Source organism: Vulpes lagopus, chromosome 11, assembly GCF_018345385.1.
Source record: "Vulpes lagopus strain Blue_001 chromosome 11, ASM1834538v1, whole genome shotgun sequence".
Classification (NCBI taxonomy): domain Eukaryota; kingdom Metazoa; phylum Chordata; class Mammalia; order Carnivora; family Canidae; genus Vulpes; species Vulpes lagopus.
Genome location: NC_054834.1, coordinates 90404726 through 90423751, shown reverse-complemented (window position 1 = coordinate 90423751; position 19026 = coordinate 90404726). Strand labels below are relative to the sequence as shown.

The window sequence follows — 19026 nt, the reverse complement described above, 5'->3', positions numbered from 1 at the left end:
AGAATTTACAGTCTTTAGTCTATAGTTAGTAACTCATTGGCATAGCCAGATGCAAAGTTTTACCAGGTTTTGGGTCTTTGTGAAATGTATTGATTAATTCCTGTCTAGTTTCTGTGATTATGTATAGCTAAAAAATTAATTCCAGATATATAACCTTAGTCTTTTAGGACACAAACATGCGTGTGACTGTTACATAATAGACCAACCTTTGGGGCTTATATTTACGTACCTTTTCTAGATGAATGCCACACAAAGTAAATTAAGTGTGTAAAATCGTAAAGGGTAGAAACCAACTTAAAAGTATCATCCAAAAAAAATAAAGTATCATCCTAAACAACTATTTCTTATATGTAATGGAGAGAATTAAAAGATTGGCTTTGCTAAGTTTTTGGACCTCGATTTTAACTGTTAGAAAAAAACCTAGATGATCTTAAAATCTTGTATCAGTAAAAAACCTCTAGTTGTAAAATGGCTCTATACTACCTTCTTCTGGTTAGGTTCTGTTGAGCCACGTGATATTTCTACTTTCCTCTCAGTTGAAATGGTATTATCTACTAGGTAATTAAACTGGGACTTTGAGTTCTGTGATTAATCTATTGGACATCTTTTATTTTGAAAATTGATAAAAATCAGTCTCAATATAGTTAATTCTTAATTTCCAAAGTCTCTGGAAATGAAAGTCTTGTATGTTGACCCCATTTTTAAAAACAGCAGCATTGATTCATTTGAAATAGTGCTGGCATATGTCCGAATAGCAGTATCCTGATAAGATGGCAATTGCAATGACTTCCAACCCAGAAATACCTGGAGTTGGACCAGAGTTCATAGGCTAAGGGCACAGACAGGAGCCACAAGTTCTGGGGTTGCCAAGGCCATATGAACTTCTGACTAGCTGACTACAAATTTGGGGTTTCTATGACCCCTCACATTCAAAGTCACTAGAATGACTCCTAGAACTCAAGAAATCACTATTTACAATTAGAGTTGTAGTATAGCAGAAGGATATTAATCCAAACCAGCAAAAGGGACAGATGCACAGGGCGAAGCCCTAGGAGGGTCCCAAATGTGAAGCTGTCTGTAGAGTCAGTACACATCAACTCTCCGACACAACTGTATATGACAGTACATAGAGAGCATTAACAACCAGGGAAGCTCACCCCAGGCTTAGAGTTTTTATTAGAGATTCAGTATATAGGCATGGATTGAATCATAGGGCACATGATTGATCCCCAGGGTCCTGCTCCCCAGTTCAGGTAGATAGCATGTGGTTCAGGCCCCAACACTCTACATGGTTGGTCTTTCTGGCATGGCTAGTCCCCATTGAGTCACATTCTTAACATAAGCTATCTAGGGCTTATCATTCATCTTTTCACTTACATAAATGATCAGAGCCAACCTCAAACGGCAAAGATACTCCTCTCACTCAGGAAATTCTCCTAGGAACCTGGGACAAAGGCCAGCCAAATTCTGCGTTACGTAGGGCCGTAACAAAGACATACATGCAGGACAGAAATGTTCTTTCATTTTTCTCTTAAGGGAAATTGGGCTACTCTTAGATAAAAATGTGATGTTGATGTGTTGTTTATATGGGTATTTTCTACAACAGTGATTACCCATTTCTCACTTTTAAGTATTTAGTGACCTTCTAAATACTAACCACACATCTTTCCCCCTCCATCACCCTTAAAAGAAACAAACATTCTGATCTCAATTATTCATACAGTCTTCATATTCTTCAGTCTCCTATTTGTAAACTCTGATTCTTTTCCTCTGTACTTCCCCCTTAGCAGTAACCTTCAGGTTATCTCCTTAATCCTCTTCCTCATAAAAGAACATGGGGGTGATAATTTGCACACCAATTTATTACACTTAACCTTCCTGTTTCCTTTTCCGCCTGTTCAGTTCTTGAGTGTTAGATTGTTATCATGACTAAAAAGAATCCAATATTATTTAATATGTTGATAGTTGATTGGCAAATTTTGATACTCTGTTTAATAAGTATTATGCAGCCTCAGCCCATTACTTATTTATTAATCCTCTGTCTCAGACAACTGTTTTCTGTTTAAATGGACTCCGTCATTGGTTGGTTGGGCCTTTGAGAACTGGAAGCCCTAACTGTAAACCTTGTTTGGTCTATTGAAATATCAGGTGAGATTGAGGAATGTAATGGAACAGAGAGTAATTTAGGGTCTGTTCCTCCCCAATGCTTCTAGCAAGGTTGAATGGGGAGCTGGGCTCTATGTCTACTTAACGCCAGTCTGAGATGGTTTTAGGCAGATTGCTGTGGGTTACATCACTAGGAAGTTCTTCTAGGACCTAGAGTTTATGCTCTTCTTTCTCTGCAGAGCCTCTTTCTACCCCATCTCCCAGCCCGAGCTGAACAGATTCACCATTCCTGTCACTTTACTTTTTATCATTTCTTCCACCTACGACTCCCAGATGTACAGATGACGTGTGTCCAAAACATGGGCTATTACAGTTGGCATTTAAAGGCATATTAAGTCAATAGCTCATATTTCTGAATGTCTGGAATATATCCTTATGCTTCTTTGGTTATTTTTTATACAATGGTAAAATTTCTGGCCAAGGATGATTATAAGACTATGTCCTCTTTGTTAATATAAATGATAGTACAGAACTCTAGCCACTTAAATGTCTGTGTTTCACAAAACTTACTGTAATGAATTTGTAAGTAAAAAGGTTTTTGATCGGGAAAATAAAGGTACATTTATAGTCCTTTATAATATATTTATATATAAATATGACATTTATATATAAATATAATATTTATATTTATAGTCCTCTCAGTAGTGATGGTGATTGATCCTTTCACAGCTTTCCCTTATGACTGGTCTGACTTACAGGTATATTCTTTTCATGAAGACCGGAAAGAGGCTACTTGGGGCAGGTAGGGGTTACGCCACTGCCTTATGAATGGAGGACTTTAGGTTTAAACACTGGAACTATATAAACTACTCATGTCCCTCTTCTCTCTCACATCTCTAATCTTTCAACCATATGAATTATAATGCTTTGTTTCTCTTGTTAGGTGACATTGAAGCAGCTTACAATAACCTGCAGCATTGCCTAGAACACAGTCCTTCTTATGCAGATGCTCATCTCCTGATAGCTCAGGTTTATTTGTCTCAGGAAAAATTCAAATTGTGTTCTCAGTCACTTGAACTTTGTTTGAGCTATAATTTTAAGGTAAGTATTCCACATTCAGATGGATAAGACATATTACCCTTTTGAACCTTTAGCAAGTATTTACATATGCAGCTGTTCTGTATTTTTGCCTATAATGTTTTGCTAATAAATGCATTTTTAATGGAAAAAAGTTTGGATTCACAAGCAGTGGGAGAAAAAGTGGGGGCAGCTGTGGTGTAATTAAAAAGCAGTATGGATTTGGAGACAAGGCCTGGGGGGTCAGTGTCTGGTTTTCCCACTTCTCTCCCTCCCCCCCCCAGAACCTGTTTTCTTCTCTATAAAATTCATATAATAACACCCTACAGTTATAGTAGGCATTAAATGCGGTAATGGATGTATATAAAGATGATTGTAAAGTATAGAGCATTATGCCAAATATTTTTACGTGTAAGAACTCTGTTTTATTGCTTGTTTCTGTCTTGGATTGTGGGTTCTAATAACTTTTTAGAGTCATCATCAAAGAGCACCTAGCATTTTGAAAGTTCATATTTGGTTTGAGGATATAAACACATTAGATTTCTATGCAGGATATTCTGTGTTACATCCCATATCATTAGGGAAAATCATAGGTTCAGGTGCTTCCTGAACTACCTAGAGTCATGGAGGAGCTTCTCAAACTTTTGCTTTGGTTCACAGGGTCTTGAACCCTATTTGAGGGCCCTTCTGTGGACTGGTCAATTCAGGATTTGCAGAAGATAGTGCCTGCTTCTTAGGTCGGTAGTTCTCAAGACTAGTGGCACTTGCAATCCCAGGGCCAGTATCCCATCCCAGTGTATCTAAATCTCCGAGAGAACAGAAGCATGAGAATTTACACGAAGCTCACCAGAAAATGCAATGCCTACCTAAGGCTTACAGCCATGACCTTAAGGATGATTGTAGCCATCCTAGACATTACATGGCTACCATATCACCTCATTCTGGATTATCTCCTGCCTTTGACTCCTTCGTTCATTTTGTCATTTTCATATTTTTTTCTTGATACACTTGATAGCCAAAATAAAGACAGAAGCTTCATTACTAAGTATTTCAGAGTAATATCAGAGGGTAAAACCATGTTTGCTAAATTATTCTGAGATTTTCAATCTTAATCTTAAAATTAAAAATTAAAGGGAAAAATGTATTTCTAGAAATCTAATGACTATATTATTGCTACTAGAAGTCCCAGATAAATTCCTTTCCTGAAAACTAAATTTCTTAGAATATATTTGGTAGCTTTACAAGTTTTTTTGTATTTTCCCTTCTATCATGGTAAAAGCCCTTAATGACCTTATCTGTTATCCAGGAAGATGCTAGGTATTGGCAGATTGCCTGAATCTGATTTAATACAATGAATGATCAGAAAGTTAATAAAAGGACAGAAATAGACCTCATGTATAGGCTATCCTCAGGGATTCTAATGCTTGGTGGATTGTAAATTATGTGTTGGTGTTGTAAGTACTCTAAGGAAGTATTTCTGAATATTATTTATTCAGGTGAGGGAATACCCTTTATATCATTTGATAAAAGCTCAGTCACAAAAGAAAATGGGAGAAATAGCAGAAGCAATTAAAACTCTGCATATGGCCATGAGTTTACCAGGAATGAGGAGAATTGGATCTTCTTCAAAATCAAAATACAGAAAAACCGAAGTTGATGCAAACCATCGTTTATCAATCTTTCTTGAGTTGGCAGAGGTCCACCGCTTAAATGGAGAACAGGTAAGTCAGATTTTAATTCAGTGGTTCAGCTCTGAACTTTGTTTTACAAGTATGTATGTTAGTGGGAGATGAAAAAGCTGAAATTATTTTCTTGCCCAACTGGTAAAGCTTAGAAAATTTATTTATCACTTGGTGCCAAATCATGCCCTTTCTGCAGGTTAAACATAATTTGCACGTGGATGACCTTAGGTATCCATGTACTTTCATTAGCTACCAGGCAATATAGTAGTATATGTATAATATAAGAACAGGAATATAACTTAATATGTACCATAAAATATTAATGTAATATAATGTATATAATGTATATAGTAATATAAGTAATATAATATTTGATGACCTTGGCTATCATAAAAGGTAATAATATAACGTGGTTATCATTCTGTGGACTCCTGAAAAGATTCACACACACACACACACACACACACACACACACACATACACACTCACACACACACACACACTCACACACACACACACACACACACAAAGTACTCCTGGAATCCAGTGATAATACGAGCCTAAAATTCTAACAGTTGAGAACAGAAGAACCACTCGATGAATGCAGCTTTGGTAAACTCAGAGGATGATCATATAATCAAATACTTAAAATAATGTATATAATAGTATAATATAATATAGCAATATAATGTAATAATAAATAGAAAGCAAGCAAGCATGCACTTCTGAGCGAAGGGTTAAAGCCTTGTAGTAATGAGGAACTTCACATCATATCTGTTTCTTAGATTGTAACAGTTGCTCATCAGTTATTTTCATATTTTAGTAGAAATTAAGAAGGCTGTGTCTAGATACTTGCCAAATCTCTGAATAATTTCCATTTCACTAATATATTAACATAAATATATATTTAAGAAGAACCAATTCTCCCATAGATAGCTGATTCTAAAATACACTTTTTTCCCCACATGTTACCGTTTCTGAAATCAGAATGTCTTAGAGATGAATCTTTTTTTTTTTTTTTAAATAATTTTTTATTTATTTATGATAGTCACACAGAGAGAGAGAGAGAGAGAGAGAGAGAGGCAGAGACACAGGCAGAGGGAGAAGCAGGCTCCATGCACCGGGAGCCCGACATGGGATTCGATCCCGGGTCTCCAGGATCGCGCCCTGGGCCAAAGGCAGGCGCTAAACCGCTGCGCCACCCAGGGATCCCTTAGAGATGAATCTTAAGTGACATTTTAGATTCATTGAGGTACAGATTTGGAAATCAGGTAATGTATTGAGCTGAGGCATAACAGAAATGAGATCCTGCCCTAAGGAAAAAACTGCTACTTAATGAAGAGCCATTGGGTACAGGGGATGATTGTGGACTGGATCCCTTCAAGGAGGCGGTAGTGAACATGGCTGAGAGTTTAGGCTCTGGGGTCAGGCTGCCTGAGTTTGGATTCTGAGTCTGCCATTTGTTCTTAACTCTCCCAATTTCAATTTCCTTACTGCAAGGTGGAGATAATGATAGTAACTACTTCAGAGGATCCCTGTGAGAATTAAATGCACGAATATGATGCTGGATGCAAAGTAAACTCTTCTTAAATTGCCGTAGCCACAGCTCTTGTGTAGCCACTGCCATTGTCCTAGTCATAAAAACACTTTTCCAGCTGAGTGACATTTATACCGTCATCTGAATTTAGTCTTGGGCTTTAAAGTTTTTGTACTTTTTAAAAATCTGTCAATATTTCATGAATATCCTAACTGTACTAGCTAGCACTTATTGTTCATTCTGGGTCAGGAGAAAAGCTCCATTTCCAATGGAACTTGTTGAATATTTTGAAAGTGTTATTTTAACTTCTATCTTTACAGCACGAGGCAGCAAAAGTCTTACAAGATGCCATCCATGAATTTTCTGGGACATCTGAAGAATTACGTGTTACCATTGCTAATGCAGACTTGGCTCTGACCCAAGGAGATGTTGAGCGAGCTTTAAGCATGCTTCGGAATGTTACAGCTGAACAGCCTTATTTCATAGAGGCCAAAGAGAAAATGGCAGATATTTATCTGAAGCATAGAAAAGAGAAAATGCTATATATTTCTTGTTATAGGTAAATGGTTATTTTTAACCCATTGTATTTTGACACACTTCTTAAAATGAATCCCCAAATTTAATTTTTTCTTCCTTTTAACTGCTTTACAGATATTTGATTGACCACTTCCTTAACGTGTTCTACTACCAACTGCAATCACATTAACCAAGTAACTCACTCTCCCTAAAGACATAAATCGTAGTGATAATAATTATTTCAAACTGTGGCTTACTCAGGGTTCTTAGCTGTCCTCCTTCATTAGATGTTATTTCTAGACCTTAAATCTTCCTGTTTGGGTTAGGCAAGAGCAACAGTTACATGTATTTTAATAGCTTAAGAAAGCTGTGTGATGTCACAATTCAGGGTCATTTTCAGTGCTCAGCATAATAGCAATAGAAAATTATGGCTTAGTATACACCACACCAAGGTCATGGATTCCAAATTTTTCTTGGTGAGAGGGCAGGGACTTTAAAAGCTGTGTCATGCACTGGTACCCTTAGGAATGATTGGGATGCACAGCACACACAGACACACACACACACACACACACACACACACACACCCCACAGGTTTCTCTTACTTTTCTCCCCAGACAAAAAGATAAACATACAAGCGCACACTTTTATGTAAGAGAAAATCAACATTTTTATCTGTTGAGAACAGAGCAGAATGCTGGTGAGTTAACTCACTGGTCATCTATATTATGTAAATATCAAAATGTGGAAAGCAGCTCTGGTTCTTTGTGGTTGCTGAGTGATTCAAAGAAACTGAGCAGCATCCCATGTATAGATGAGTGAACTGGAGATCCTAGACCATATTTTCTATGATGTTTCCCAAAGATCAGCGCCGTCATCTCTCATGATAGGAAAATGTTTTAAAATAGGGTCGATTTGTTTTGGATGCTCTATAATATCATAGTTAAAACACAGGCTTTCAGGAAGATCTGATACATTAGTTGTAGACTTCAATTCTTTAGCATCATCTATAAAATTATACTTCTCATATAGTTTTCAGACCAGTTGAATGAGAAACTGTATGTTACAATAGCATCACATCATAGCTTTGTGCTTTCACTCCCACATCATTTCACATCATTACAAATAAGCTATTTCTGTATAGTGAGAATTTATATGTTTATTGTCTACCAGTACTCATTACCTGCATTTCAGAAGATGCAAAGACTCAATGAAAAAAAGGTTGATTTAGCATAAACAATCTGGGTGTGGGTACGGGTGGGTTGTTTTTTCTTTTACAGTGTTACACTGTTGGAACTATAGAAGGGACTCTAAAGGCTGTTGGTTAATTGAAATAAGTGAGCTTATCTTTTATTTAATTGGTTTAGAAGATATTTGTATTCAGTGTACTAAATACAGCTGGTCTGATTTCTAGAGAAATTGCTGAGAGAATGCCCAGCCCCCGTTCTTTTCTTCTCCTTGGTGATGCATACATGAATATACAAGAGGTAAAAATTCTGATGCTACTGAACTCAGATTTTTTAAAAAAAATATCAAAACTCTTTTTATTATGATTAGCTTCATATTCTATTAAATATTAAATGTTATTTAATATTTAATGATTCAGTCATCACAGTAAAATGGAGATAAGCATTACGATATAGTTATTGTTTTCAAATTGAGATCCAGTAATTCAGCACTATCATTTGAAATAGAGATGGTATCAGAAGCAAGAGTCTCTTGTAAGCAGAAGAATGAAGAGAGCTACTGGCTAAAAAAGTGTTTACTAATGAGTTACACGTAACACTAGTGACTGTCACCTCTCTAAAATTGTTAAGTGTCTAGACTTAACTATGTGCTTTATTTGTCTCACTGAGTGAATACTCCAGGGATAGAACTCAGTTATAGAAATGTTGCCCTTTAGTGGGATCCAGCTCAGCTGTTTATTCATTGCTTATTTTTTGTATCTGCCAACATTAGCCCGAAGAAGCCATAGTAGCGTATGAGCAAGCATTAAATCAGAATCCCAAAGATGGAACACTGGCAAGCAAAATTGGGAAAGCACTTGTCAAAACTCACAACTATGCAAAGGTAAGTACTTTACGTGTTTGAAATATATGTGTATTGAATGAAATGTTTCAAGCCCTGCTCTGTGAGAAGTCTTCAGCAAACACTGTTTTATAGCTTGATGGTTGTAAACTCCAAATTTATATTCACAAACTGGAATTTATGTTAAAGACTTTCTCAGTGTCTCTTCATCGCTGCATTTTACAAAGACTCTTTGGACCCTAAAATATACTTCTGCAACCTAACCTTAAACCCTGCAACCAATCAATTCTGAGCAAGTTGCTCTGGTTACCTCGTTTTCATTATATGACAAAACATAATAGATGTCCTTTCTGTTGAACCAGTTTTGGTAAGCTGTGCACTATACCGGCCTTCTAATGGGGATAGTGGATTTTCCTTTAGTTGTTACGTTCTTATTCTTTTCCTGGTACTATTAAACATGTATACAACGACTAGCAGAGTATTTGCATTCATAAAGTTCACTGGCCCCTAGAATAAAACTGGTAAAAAAATTTTTTTTTCACCTAGGGGCACCTGGGTGGCCCAGTCGGTTAGACATCTACCTTCAGCTCGGGCCATGGTCCCAGAGTCCCTGGATTGAGCACTGCGTCTGGCTCCCTGCTCAGCAAGGAGTCTGCTTCTTCCTTTCCCTCTGCCCCTCTCCCTACTCATGCTCTCTCTCACTCACTTACTCTCAGTCTCTCAAATAAATAAATACGATCTTTAAAAAAAAAAAAATTCACCCAACACTTTTCATCAGCTGCATTTCATAAGAAATGCTAGTTGCCTTGTGTGATGTTTGATTGTCTAAGAAAAATGTATGCTTAACTAATAGGTACATGCCTAAGCTTCTCCTAAGGTATTTCCAATTTCTATATGCTTTAAGTATAGAATGTCTAAAATATCAGTGCTTAACACAATTCTCATTGGCTTATTTTCCTAACTGAAATGCTTTTTGTTTAGGCAATTACTTACTATGAAGCTGCTCTGAAAAGTGGACAACAAAATTACCTTTGCTGTGACCTGGCTGAGCTTTTATTAAAATTGAAATGGTATGACAAAGCAGAAAAAGTTCTTCAACATGCTCTAGCTCGTGAACCTGGTATGAAAGTCTTTCTGATTTGGAAAAAAAAAAAATGTACCATACTTGATATGTCAGATCTATTTTATTTTTATATTATATAAATGTGTATTCATATTCTCAGTTTTATATATGTGAGGTTGATTATTTCATTTATGAGCATGCCGCTCCACTAAAATAAGATATTTTAATAATCTAATTTAAACAGATGTATGAAACAGCTAATTCTGTTAGCTGTTTAGGATGGAGGGATACTTTACTTTCCAAAATGACATAAAGGGAATTTTTAAATTGCAACTGCAAACACATACATACACACACACACACACACACACACACACATACACACACACACACATAATAAATAAATAAATAAATTGCAGCTACATCTGATGTTTTTATACATCAAGTAAACATTTTGTAATCTTTACTCCTCTTTAAGTTTTTTTTAAAAAAATTCAACACTCTAAAAGAGTATAATATATAAGTCCCCAATTTCTCCTGTAAATTCTACTTGCCTGTTCTCAAACTGTCCTCTAGAGGTAACCATTTTTGTGTTCTGGTGTATATGTAAATATGTAAGTGCACTATGCATAACTTTTCCTTTCACATGTATTGTTCTTCCCATTCTGTACCTTTTTCACAGACAGCATGTCCCAGATATAGTTTGATGTTAGTACATTACATATCATTCTAATGATGTTGTAATATTCTAGAACTCCAAAGTGTTTTTAAACTTTCCTTCAGTTATTGGGCATTTAGTTGATTTTCCATTCTTTTTATTTAAACTGTGTTCCAGTAAATATCCTTCTAGCTCATTAGTTGTTATGTACTTGCTTATATTTCTTAAGAGCAAGATGCTAAGTCAGAAACTGTGTGGATTTAAAACTTAACTGGATACTATAAATTGCCTTCTTACAAGTTTGTGCAAATTTGCTTTTTAAAGATCTTTATTTTTAAAATAAAATCTAGCGCTTATTCATTGTCAGGATTTAAAGATTATAGAAGTGAATGAAAGTTGTTAACCCCACTCTCCAGACAAAACCATATTTGCCTTGTGTATCATCCTAATTAATGTCTCCACCTTGCCTCTTTGTCTCTCTCTCTCTCTCACATAATTACATACCATGCTTTTCCTTCCAAAATGGCATCATATTATACTACCCATCTGCAGTAGGCATTTTTCGCGTAATAGCTTCTATTGTTGGTAAATGTAGCTCTTCCTTATTTTCTTTAGCACAGGTACAGCATTCTACTCTATCTTGATGTCATGATTTATTTGACAAGTCTCCTGTTGATAGACAGTTAGATTGTAGAAGTTAGAGGCTGTACTGAGACCGGGCCCTTGTTTACATACCTCTGTGTGCTTCCTAGAATTGAGTTATATGCTCCACGGTTCTTTCTACCATGGCCTGTCATTGGGTAGTATTGCTCATAGTGGGGAAAACCATTTTAATTTGCATTTCTTTGATGGTTATGAGGTTAGTCATCATTTTGTGTCTGTAGGTCACATTTTCTTCTGGGATGTTTTTGTTCATATCCTTTGTCTTCAACCCTGAACCTCTGATTCATCATCTGTTACCTGTTACTCATTTGCATACGTCTTCTTCCAGCCTATCCTTTTGTTCTGTTTTTTCAATTGAATTTATTTCCTCAGATAGAATACTTAATTATCACATATACTGATCTTTTCTTTTTCTGAGTCCCAAATTTCCTATCATGCTCAGAAAAAAAAAATTCCCTCATCCTAACATTGTAAAAATATTCTTTTATATTTTTCTGGAATTTTTGTAGAATTCTAATTTTTGTGCTTTAATCCACATACAGTTTTTTACTATATAGTTTGCCAAATGGAGAACAATTTTATTTCAGTGCCATTTATCGAAATGCCACTTTTATCATATAATAAACTTACTTATATGTATGACTGCTTCTGGGAACCTTCCATTTTGTTGCCCTGAGTTATTTTGCTTTTGCCAGTGTCATGTCCACTGTAAATGTCTTCAGATACATGATAAGGTCAGCCCACTGTACGTTTCCTAGGTTTTCAAAATGGTATTTTAATTTGCTTTGATGAAGTCGGTATTTAAATTCTTCTGATTTTGGATGCATTTACTATATAAAGTGTTATTAGTTTCATAAAAATATTTACATGGGTCTGTCAGACCTTGCTTGAAACACTACAGATGGCCTTACATGTGCATATGCAGTTTTGAAAAGGTTATAAAAGAAGAGAGATTCAAGTGGCACGTTCTGCTTATATGGGTGTAAGTTTATGACATTTTTGTAATATAAATGCTTTCACATGATAAATATTTGTTGAGCATTTCATTATAATTTCGTTAATGTCCACATTTGTTTTTGAGGTGATTATGATTACCCCCGTCTTTAAATCGGCAATGTAAGGCTCAGTTTCCTTGACACGCCCACCTTCATGTAGCAGAAGTAGCCCTTGGGTTCTAATAAGCATCTTAAACTTGGCTTGTCTGCACAGGAATTCCTGAGCTGCCTCCCCACATCTCTTCCCCTTGTAGCCTTCTTTGTCTCAGTAACAGCTTCATCCTCTTGGCCGTGCTGAGAGCCCAAATCCTAGCTGTCACCCTGGTCCCCGACTGTTGATTATACTTTCTGAATATATTCAGAACCCCACTCTGGGTCACTGGTTCCACAGCTGCCCCCCTGTACAAGCTGCCGTCGTCTCCAGTGGATTGTGGCAGTGACCTGCCACCTCTACTCCCTATTCCGTCCTCAGCCCCACAGCCCTGCTGTAGCTTCTCTCAACCTGGCAGCTGCAGTGAGCCCTTTATTTATTTATTTACATTTTATTTTATTTTTTTTTCCATTTGTTTTTATTTAAATTCAATTTCCCAACATACAGTATGACACCCAGTGCTCATCCCGTCAAGTGCCCTCCTCAGTACCCGTCACCCAGTCACCCCAGCCCCCTGTCCACCTCCCCTTCCCCAACCCTGTTTGTTCCCCAGAGTTAGGACTCGCTCGTGGTTTGTCTGCCTCTCTAATATTTCCCACTCAGTTCCCCTCCTTTTCCTTATAATCCCTTTCACTATTTCTTATATTTCAAGTATGAGTGAAACCATATGATGATTGTCCTTCTCTGATTGACTTATTTCAACATAATACCCTCCAGTTCCATTCACTTCAAAGCAAATTGTGGGTATTCATCCTTTCTGATGGCTGAGTAATATTCCATTGTATATATAGACCACATCTTCTTTATCCATTCATCTGTTGAAGGACATCGTGGCTCCTTCCACAGTTTGGCTGTTGTGGACATTGCCACTATGAACATTGGGGTGCAGGTGACCTGGCATTTCACTGCATCTGTATCTTTGGGGTAGATACCCAGTAGTGCAATTGGTGGGTCGTAGGGAAGGTACATTGAGCCTTTAAACGAAATAGATCTGCTCTTGTCTGCTCAAGCTCACAGCCATCTCCCATTTCCCTCAGAGAGTCTTCAGAGAGAGCTATGGGGCCCTTCTCATGTACGCAACATTACTCCTCTGACCCATGTGACAGTCTCCTTGTTCCTGTGCCATCTCATGGCTTTTCTTACCTGTAAAATAGCAATAATGGAACCTGCCCCTCAGGCTGAGATTTGAAATAAATAATATATATAAACCACTTTGATATACATGTGGCACTTGATAGTGGAAGAAACATATTTTTGTTACTTATCTAGGGTTTTTTTATTGCTCTTAAATCACTAAGTAATAATACCAGGTATTCAAATAGTACTTAACTAGATTATTTTAATTGCTTTGCATATGCAACTTATTTCATAACTTATTAACTTTTTAAATTTTATAGCAACCCTATGAGATAGGTACTGTTATTTCTGCTATTTTACAGATGAAAGAGAAGCACAAAATGGATCAGTGCCTTTTTCAAGGTTAAATAGCTAGTAAATGAGAAGGCCTAGATTTGAAACCATATTGCCATCAAAGTTGGTGCTCTGAAGGTCCATATTTCATCACGTATCAAGTACCTGTTATTTTAAAAACAGCAGTTACCTTCTTAATTGCCCATAGCAACTTGTCTCTATTATTTTTTAATGATCTCAATAAACAAAGATGTTTATAGGCTTAAAAATGAAAATTGAAATTCCTATGTGTTGTTACATTGTTATCTTTTAATACACTTCTAAGGAAAACCTTGTTGGGGCAGCCCGGGTGGCTCAGCGGTTTAGTGCCGCCTTCAGTCCAGGGTGTGATCCTGGAGACCCAGGATCGAGTCCCACGTCGGGCTCCCTGCATGGAGCCTGCTTCTCCCTCTGCCTTGTGTCTCTGCCTCTCTCTCTGTGTCTCTCATGAATAAATAAATAAAATCCTTAAAAAAAAGAAAAAGGAAAACTTTGTTGTTATCTAGTCCTTTAACTTTTCTTCCAGCTAGTTTTTATCCTAAATCTTCTTTTTTTTTAATTTGGCCATTCTTCAGTTAACCAACAAAGTTTTTCAACTTTTTTTCACTATTAGTCAAATCGTTCTTTTGTAAGACCACTATCAAAACTTGTAGAAAATGTAAATATTCATTTAAAATAAATATTTGTTCTCACTATCTTCTTTTATAGTAAATGAACTGTCAGCTCTAATGGAAGATGGACGTTCTCATGTTCTTCTAGCAAAAGTTTATAGTAAAATGGAAAGACCTGATGATGCAATCACTTCATTACAACAGGTATATGCATTTGTTTCTTAATGGTTGTGGGGTGGGAGGTCAGAGCAGAAGGGAATATGCCACATATAAGAGGAAGACAATTTATTTCAGCCCAACTGCCACAGAAAATAAGCCAAAATAGAAATAATGATTGAATGCCAATGGATTATACTGCTTAAATGTTATTGCTAATTATTATAACAGTTAGAATGAGTTGATATTTTTAATCCTCTTTTAGAGCTGAGAAACTTGGTTTAATAATTTGTGTAGTCACATGACTAGGTCAAAGGCAGAATTTGAACTCATTTTTTTCTCTTTTGCTTATTTATATCTTCCTTAATTTCTCTTAATATTTTGAGGTTTTCTAAGAAGAGGTTTTCTACACATTTGCTTAATTGTATTCCTAAGCAGCTGATGGTTTTTGATGATTTTTTGATTTCTATTTTGTTGACAATTTTTTAAATAGATGACTTAAATTTTATCAACTGCACTCTCTGCAGCTGTCAAGATGCTCATGACTTTTCTCCTATTTTTCCCCTGTTAATGTGGTGTATTAAATCGGTTGATTTTCAAATGTTAAATCACCCTTATTTTCCTTAAATAAATGTCACTTTGTTGTGATTTTTAAAAAGATATTGCTGAAATTTAAAGATACTAATATTTTGTTCAAAATTTGTATATCTGTGTTCATGAGGGAGATTGGATCTCTAAGACTGTTGCTATTTCTTTATGTTTAGAACAATTCAATATTAAAACCCATTTGGATCTTAAAACCCATTTGGATCTTCCTTCATTGATGGAAGGTTTTTATTAGTGAATTCAACATCTCCAGATTTTTAGATATTTTTAAACTTCTTTTTTTTTTTTTAAACTTCTTATATTAGTTTGAACTGTTGAATTTTTAGTAATTTGTTCATTTCATCAAATTATCCAGTTGAACATAAATTTCTTCATTATATCATTTTTGAATGTCTGCAAGTACTATAAAAAGGACTTATTTTATGATCCTGATATAGGAGATTTTGTTTTATTTTCCTTCTACTATTAATATAAATTATGGCAGGCATTAATTATCTTAATATTTTCCAAAAAAAACAACTTTTGCCTTTAATGCTTCATTAATGTTTTTCCTTTTAGGTCATTAACTAAATTCTTCTACTTTCTTTGGATTTGGTTTGCTGATCTTTGCCTAGCTTATTCAAATAGTATGTTAGATAATGGATTAGTTGGCATTAGTTCTGTTCTTGTTCCTTTAAGGTAATGGATTTTTCTCTAAGCATTGCTTTAGCTACCTCCTTTAAACTTTAAATAATAAATGAAGTTTATTATTACTCAGTTCATAATATCCCTCCTTTCTACTTTGATTGCCTCCTTGGTTATTTCCAAGCAGTTCTGATTTTCTTGCTATCATTTTTTTTTTGGTACCTCTTAATCAGTTTCACCTATTTTATCCATCCCTCCACACCCTCCCTTCTGGCATCCACCAGTTTGTTCTCTATATTTCAGTCCTTGTTATCTTTTGGATATTAGTTTCTAGTTTAATTCCATCGTGGTCAAAGACATAGTTTGAATGATTCAATCCTTTGATATTTGTTAAAGCTTGCTTTCTGTCTTATAATTAGTCTTGGTATAGGTTCCATGTAGATTTGAAATAATGTGTTTCTGTCATTACTGAGTGCTTAGTTCAACATGTGTCTATTAAGTCAGGTTCGTTGATTGATTTATCCTACATCTTTTCTGAGCTTGAAGTGGAACATAGAGCACTTCACTAGTAATCCTGTGTTTAGGAGACCACACTACTTGCCACCTTTTGACCTAATTTTCACGTACTCAAAAGAGTTCTGCATTCTTCAAAAAAGGTATCAAGTATTTTGACTTTGAGCATTAGCTAACAGTGGGGTGTGTGTGTGTGTGTGTGTGTGTGTTTATGTGTGTAAAATAACATATTTTAATAACTTGTCAAAGTGTCCAATTTTTTTATTCTAGTTGTGAATGAATTGATTTCTGTGATACCCATCTAAGTTTATGATTTCATTACAACATGTAATCTTTAAAATGTTAATATCTTATCCTTAATTGTTGGTATGTTTTAATCCGTATTTTCTGATCACATGATAAGAAAATTATACCTAACCTTAGGTTAGCTACCATTAGCTACAAGGAACATATAATTTTAGTAAATTCAGACTTCGAAAATATTTCAGAAGTGAGTTTGGCCTGTTTTACCTTTTTATAAATACTGCTAGTCCCAGCTGCCCTGGTTACATGAGTCCTTATGTTATCTGAGCAGATACATCAAGCAACACTAAGAGGAGAATAAACAATATACATGGTTAGACAATGTCAATGAACCAAATTTTACTAATTTTAAGCTTATATGTTGTAGCACAGAGATTATTCATCTTTAATAAAATGTAAAGAACCATAAAATTCTTCTTGTTAACATTCTCTGCATTCTTATCTCCAAAATGATATATCTTGAGTTACAGTTCAAATAAAAACTTATAAAGTCATAAAAGTTTTTGATATTTTAAGTTCATTTATTTAGGAGCCATTTACTGAGCCTAATCCCCAAATTATAGGACTTGAAGGATTCCATCACAGTATTTTTGCATAGTTGCTAAACATTTTAGGGAGTGGAAAAACGTACTACATTTAAGGAAGCCCCGAGTCTTATTAATTTTACTTTCTAAAAATTTCAGATTTCTGAAATAACTCTACAGTTTTCCATCTCTGTCACCTTTTAGCCCCGTCCAGCATTATCTTTTGCCAGATGCCTCCAATAGCCTCCTCACTGATCCCTATTCTCTTCCAACACCAGCATAATTAGTCTGAAAGGCAGACCTGATCTTGTCACTCCATGGCTTATAAACATGTAGTAGTAATTCCCCTATAGAAAAAGCTTCCTTCTAGAATAAAAACCAAATAATTTAACAAACTTACCTGATGTAAATTTTCTCTGTATTTCTAGCCATTTTTCCTTCTAATTCTCTGGCTAAGCAATAGTATCCCTCACCTGTAATTCCTAATGCCTATATTCTAGTTCCATCTCCCTTCTTACTCCCAAATTCACCTGGGTGTGACTACCAATAATTCTTTAAATCTCACTTCACCTCCAAGACTAGGTTAGGTTTCGTATTATGTACTCCTACAGGGACTGGTATTCCTCAGCCATAAAACTCATAATTTGTGGTAGTTATTTTATTATGTATCTTTCTGCTAAAATTAAAATTTCCATGAGTGTGGGTATAGTCTCATGTTTTATGACCCTAGCAAATACTTGACTCATTAGTTTTCTGTGCTGTGTAACAAATTAGCATAAATTTTAGTTGGTGAAGACATTTATTTTTTTCAGTTTCTGTGGGTCAGTATTCTGGGCACGGTTTAGCTGGGTCCTCTACAAGGTGTCAAGATAGTCAAGTTGTAACCAGGGCTGGGTCCTCATCTAGCGACTTACCTGGTGGAGGATCTACTTCCAAGCTTATATAGGTTATTAGTAGAATTCATTCCCTCAAGGCTATAAGACAAGAGCTCCAGCTTCTTGTTTGCTCCTTGTTGCAGATCCTAGAGATTCTCAGATCCTAGAAGTTCTTCAGCTCTTTCCCTGGTAGGCCAGCTAATATGACTACATATCTTATTCAAAGTCAGCAAGGGAGGAGGACTGTGGAATGAGTCTGCTAACAAGACAGAGTCTTATGTGCTGTAATCATGGGAGTTACATTCCATCATATTTGCCATGTTCTATTGGTTACAAGCAAGTTAAGGTTACACCTCACACAGAGAGGGGTGATGATCGTACAAGGGAGTGAAGACCAAGAAGTGAGGATCATGGGAGTCATCTTAAAAAATCTGTCTTCCATGATAGGTGCTTAAAATTTTAAACCGAGGGGCTGAAAGGAAACTTACTTTAAGTTTTTAATTTCAGGAACAAATATAGGGGGGAAAAAAGTCAACTTTTAGCATATTAACCATTTTTTGTGTGAAAATAAAATCTAAATCTGATATAAACAACCTATATGCCATAAAACACTAACAATTTTATGACTTTATAACTTTATATGTAGTTTTCATTAATATGAACAGATTGTATTTAAGTCTGTGGAATAAGATGTTTATACTTCATTTTATCCAAGGATTTAGGGAATTTATAAAATAAGAAGAGGAGGAAAAAAGTTAAATATATTGACAATCAAAGTTAACATAGTTATTGTAACAGATAATTAAATTTAGTTCTGATCTTTCTGGAATCCAAGGGAAAGCATAGGGAATAGTATCAATTATTCAAAAAAAATTATTCTATATGAAAA

At 35.6% G+C, this 19026-nt stretch overlaps 1 protein-coding gene across 1 annotated transcript in view; it reads left to right on the top strand.

The window, feature by feature from the left end:
- TTC21B (tetratricopeptide repeat domain 21B) overlaps positions 1 to 19026 on the top strand; it is a 78929-nt gene that overhangs the window by 27899 nt on the left and 32004 nt on the right. Inside the window, exons 13-19 of the mRNA XM_041722765.1 lie at positions 3050 to 3207; positions 4680 to 4904; positions 6723 to 6961; positions 8333 to 8405; positions 8878 to 8988; positions 9928 to 10066; positions 14634 to 14740. Coding sequence (XP_041578699.1) covers positions 3050 to 3207; positions 4680 to 4904; positions 6723 to 6961; positions 8333 to 8405; positions 8878 to 8988; positions 9928 to 10066; positions 14634 to 14740 — 1052 coding nt within the window. The remainder of the gene's footprint in view (positions 1 to 3049; positions 3208 to 4679; positions 4905 to 6722; positions 6962 to 8332; positions 8406 to 8877; positions 8989 to 9927; positions 10067 to 14633; positions 14741 to 19026) is intronic.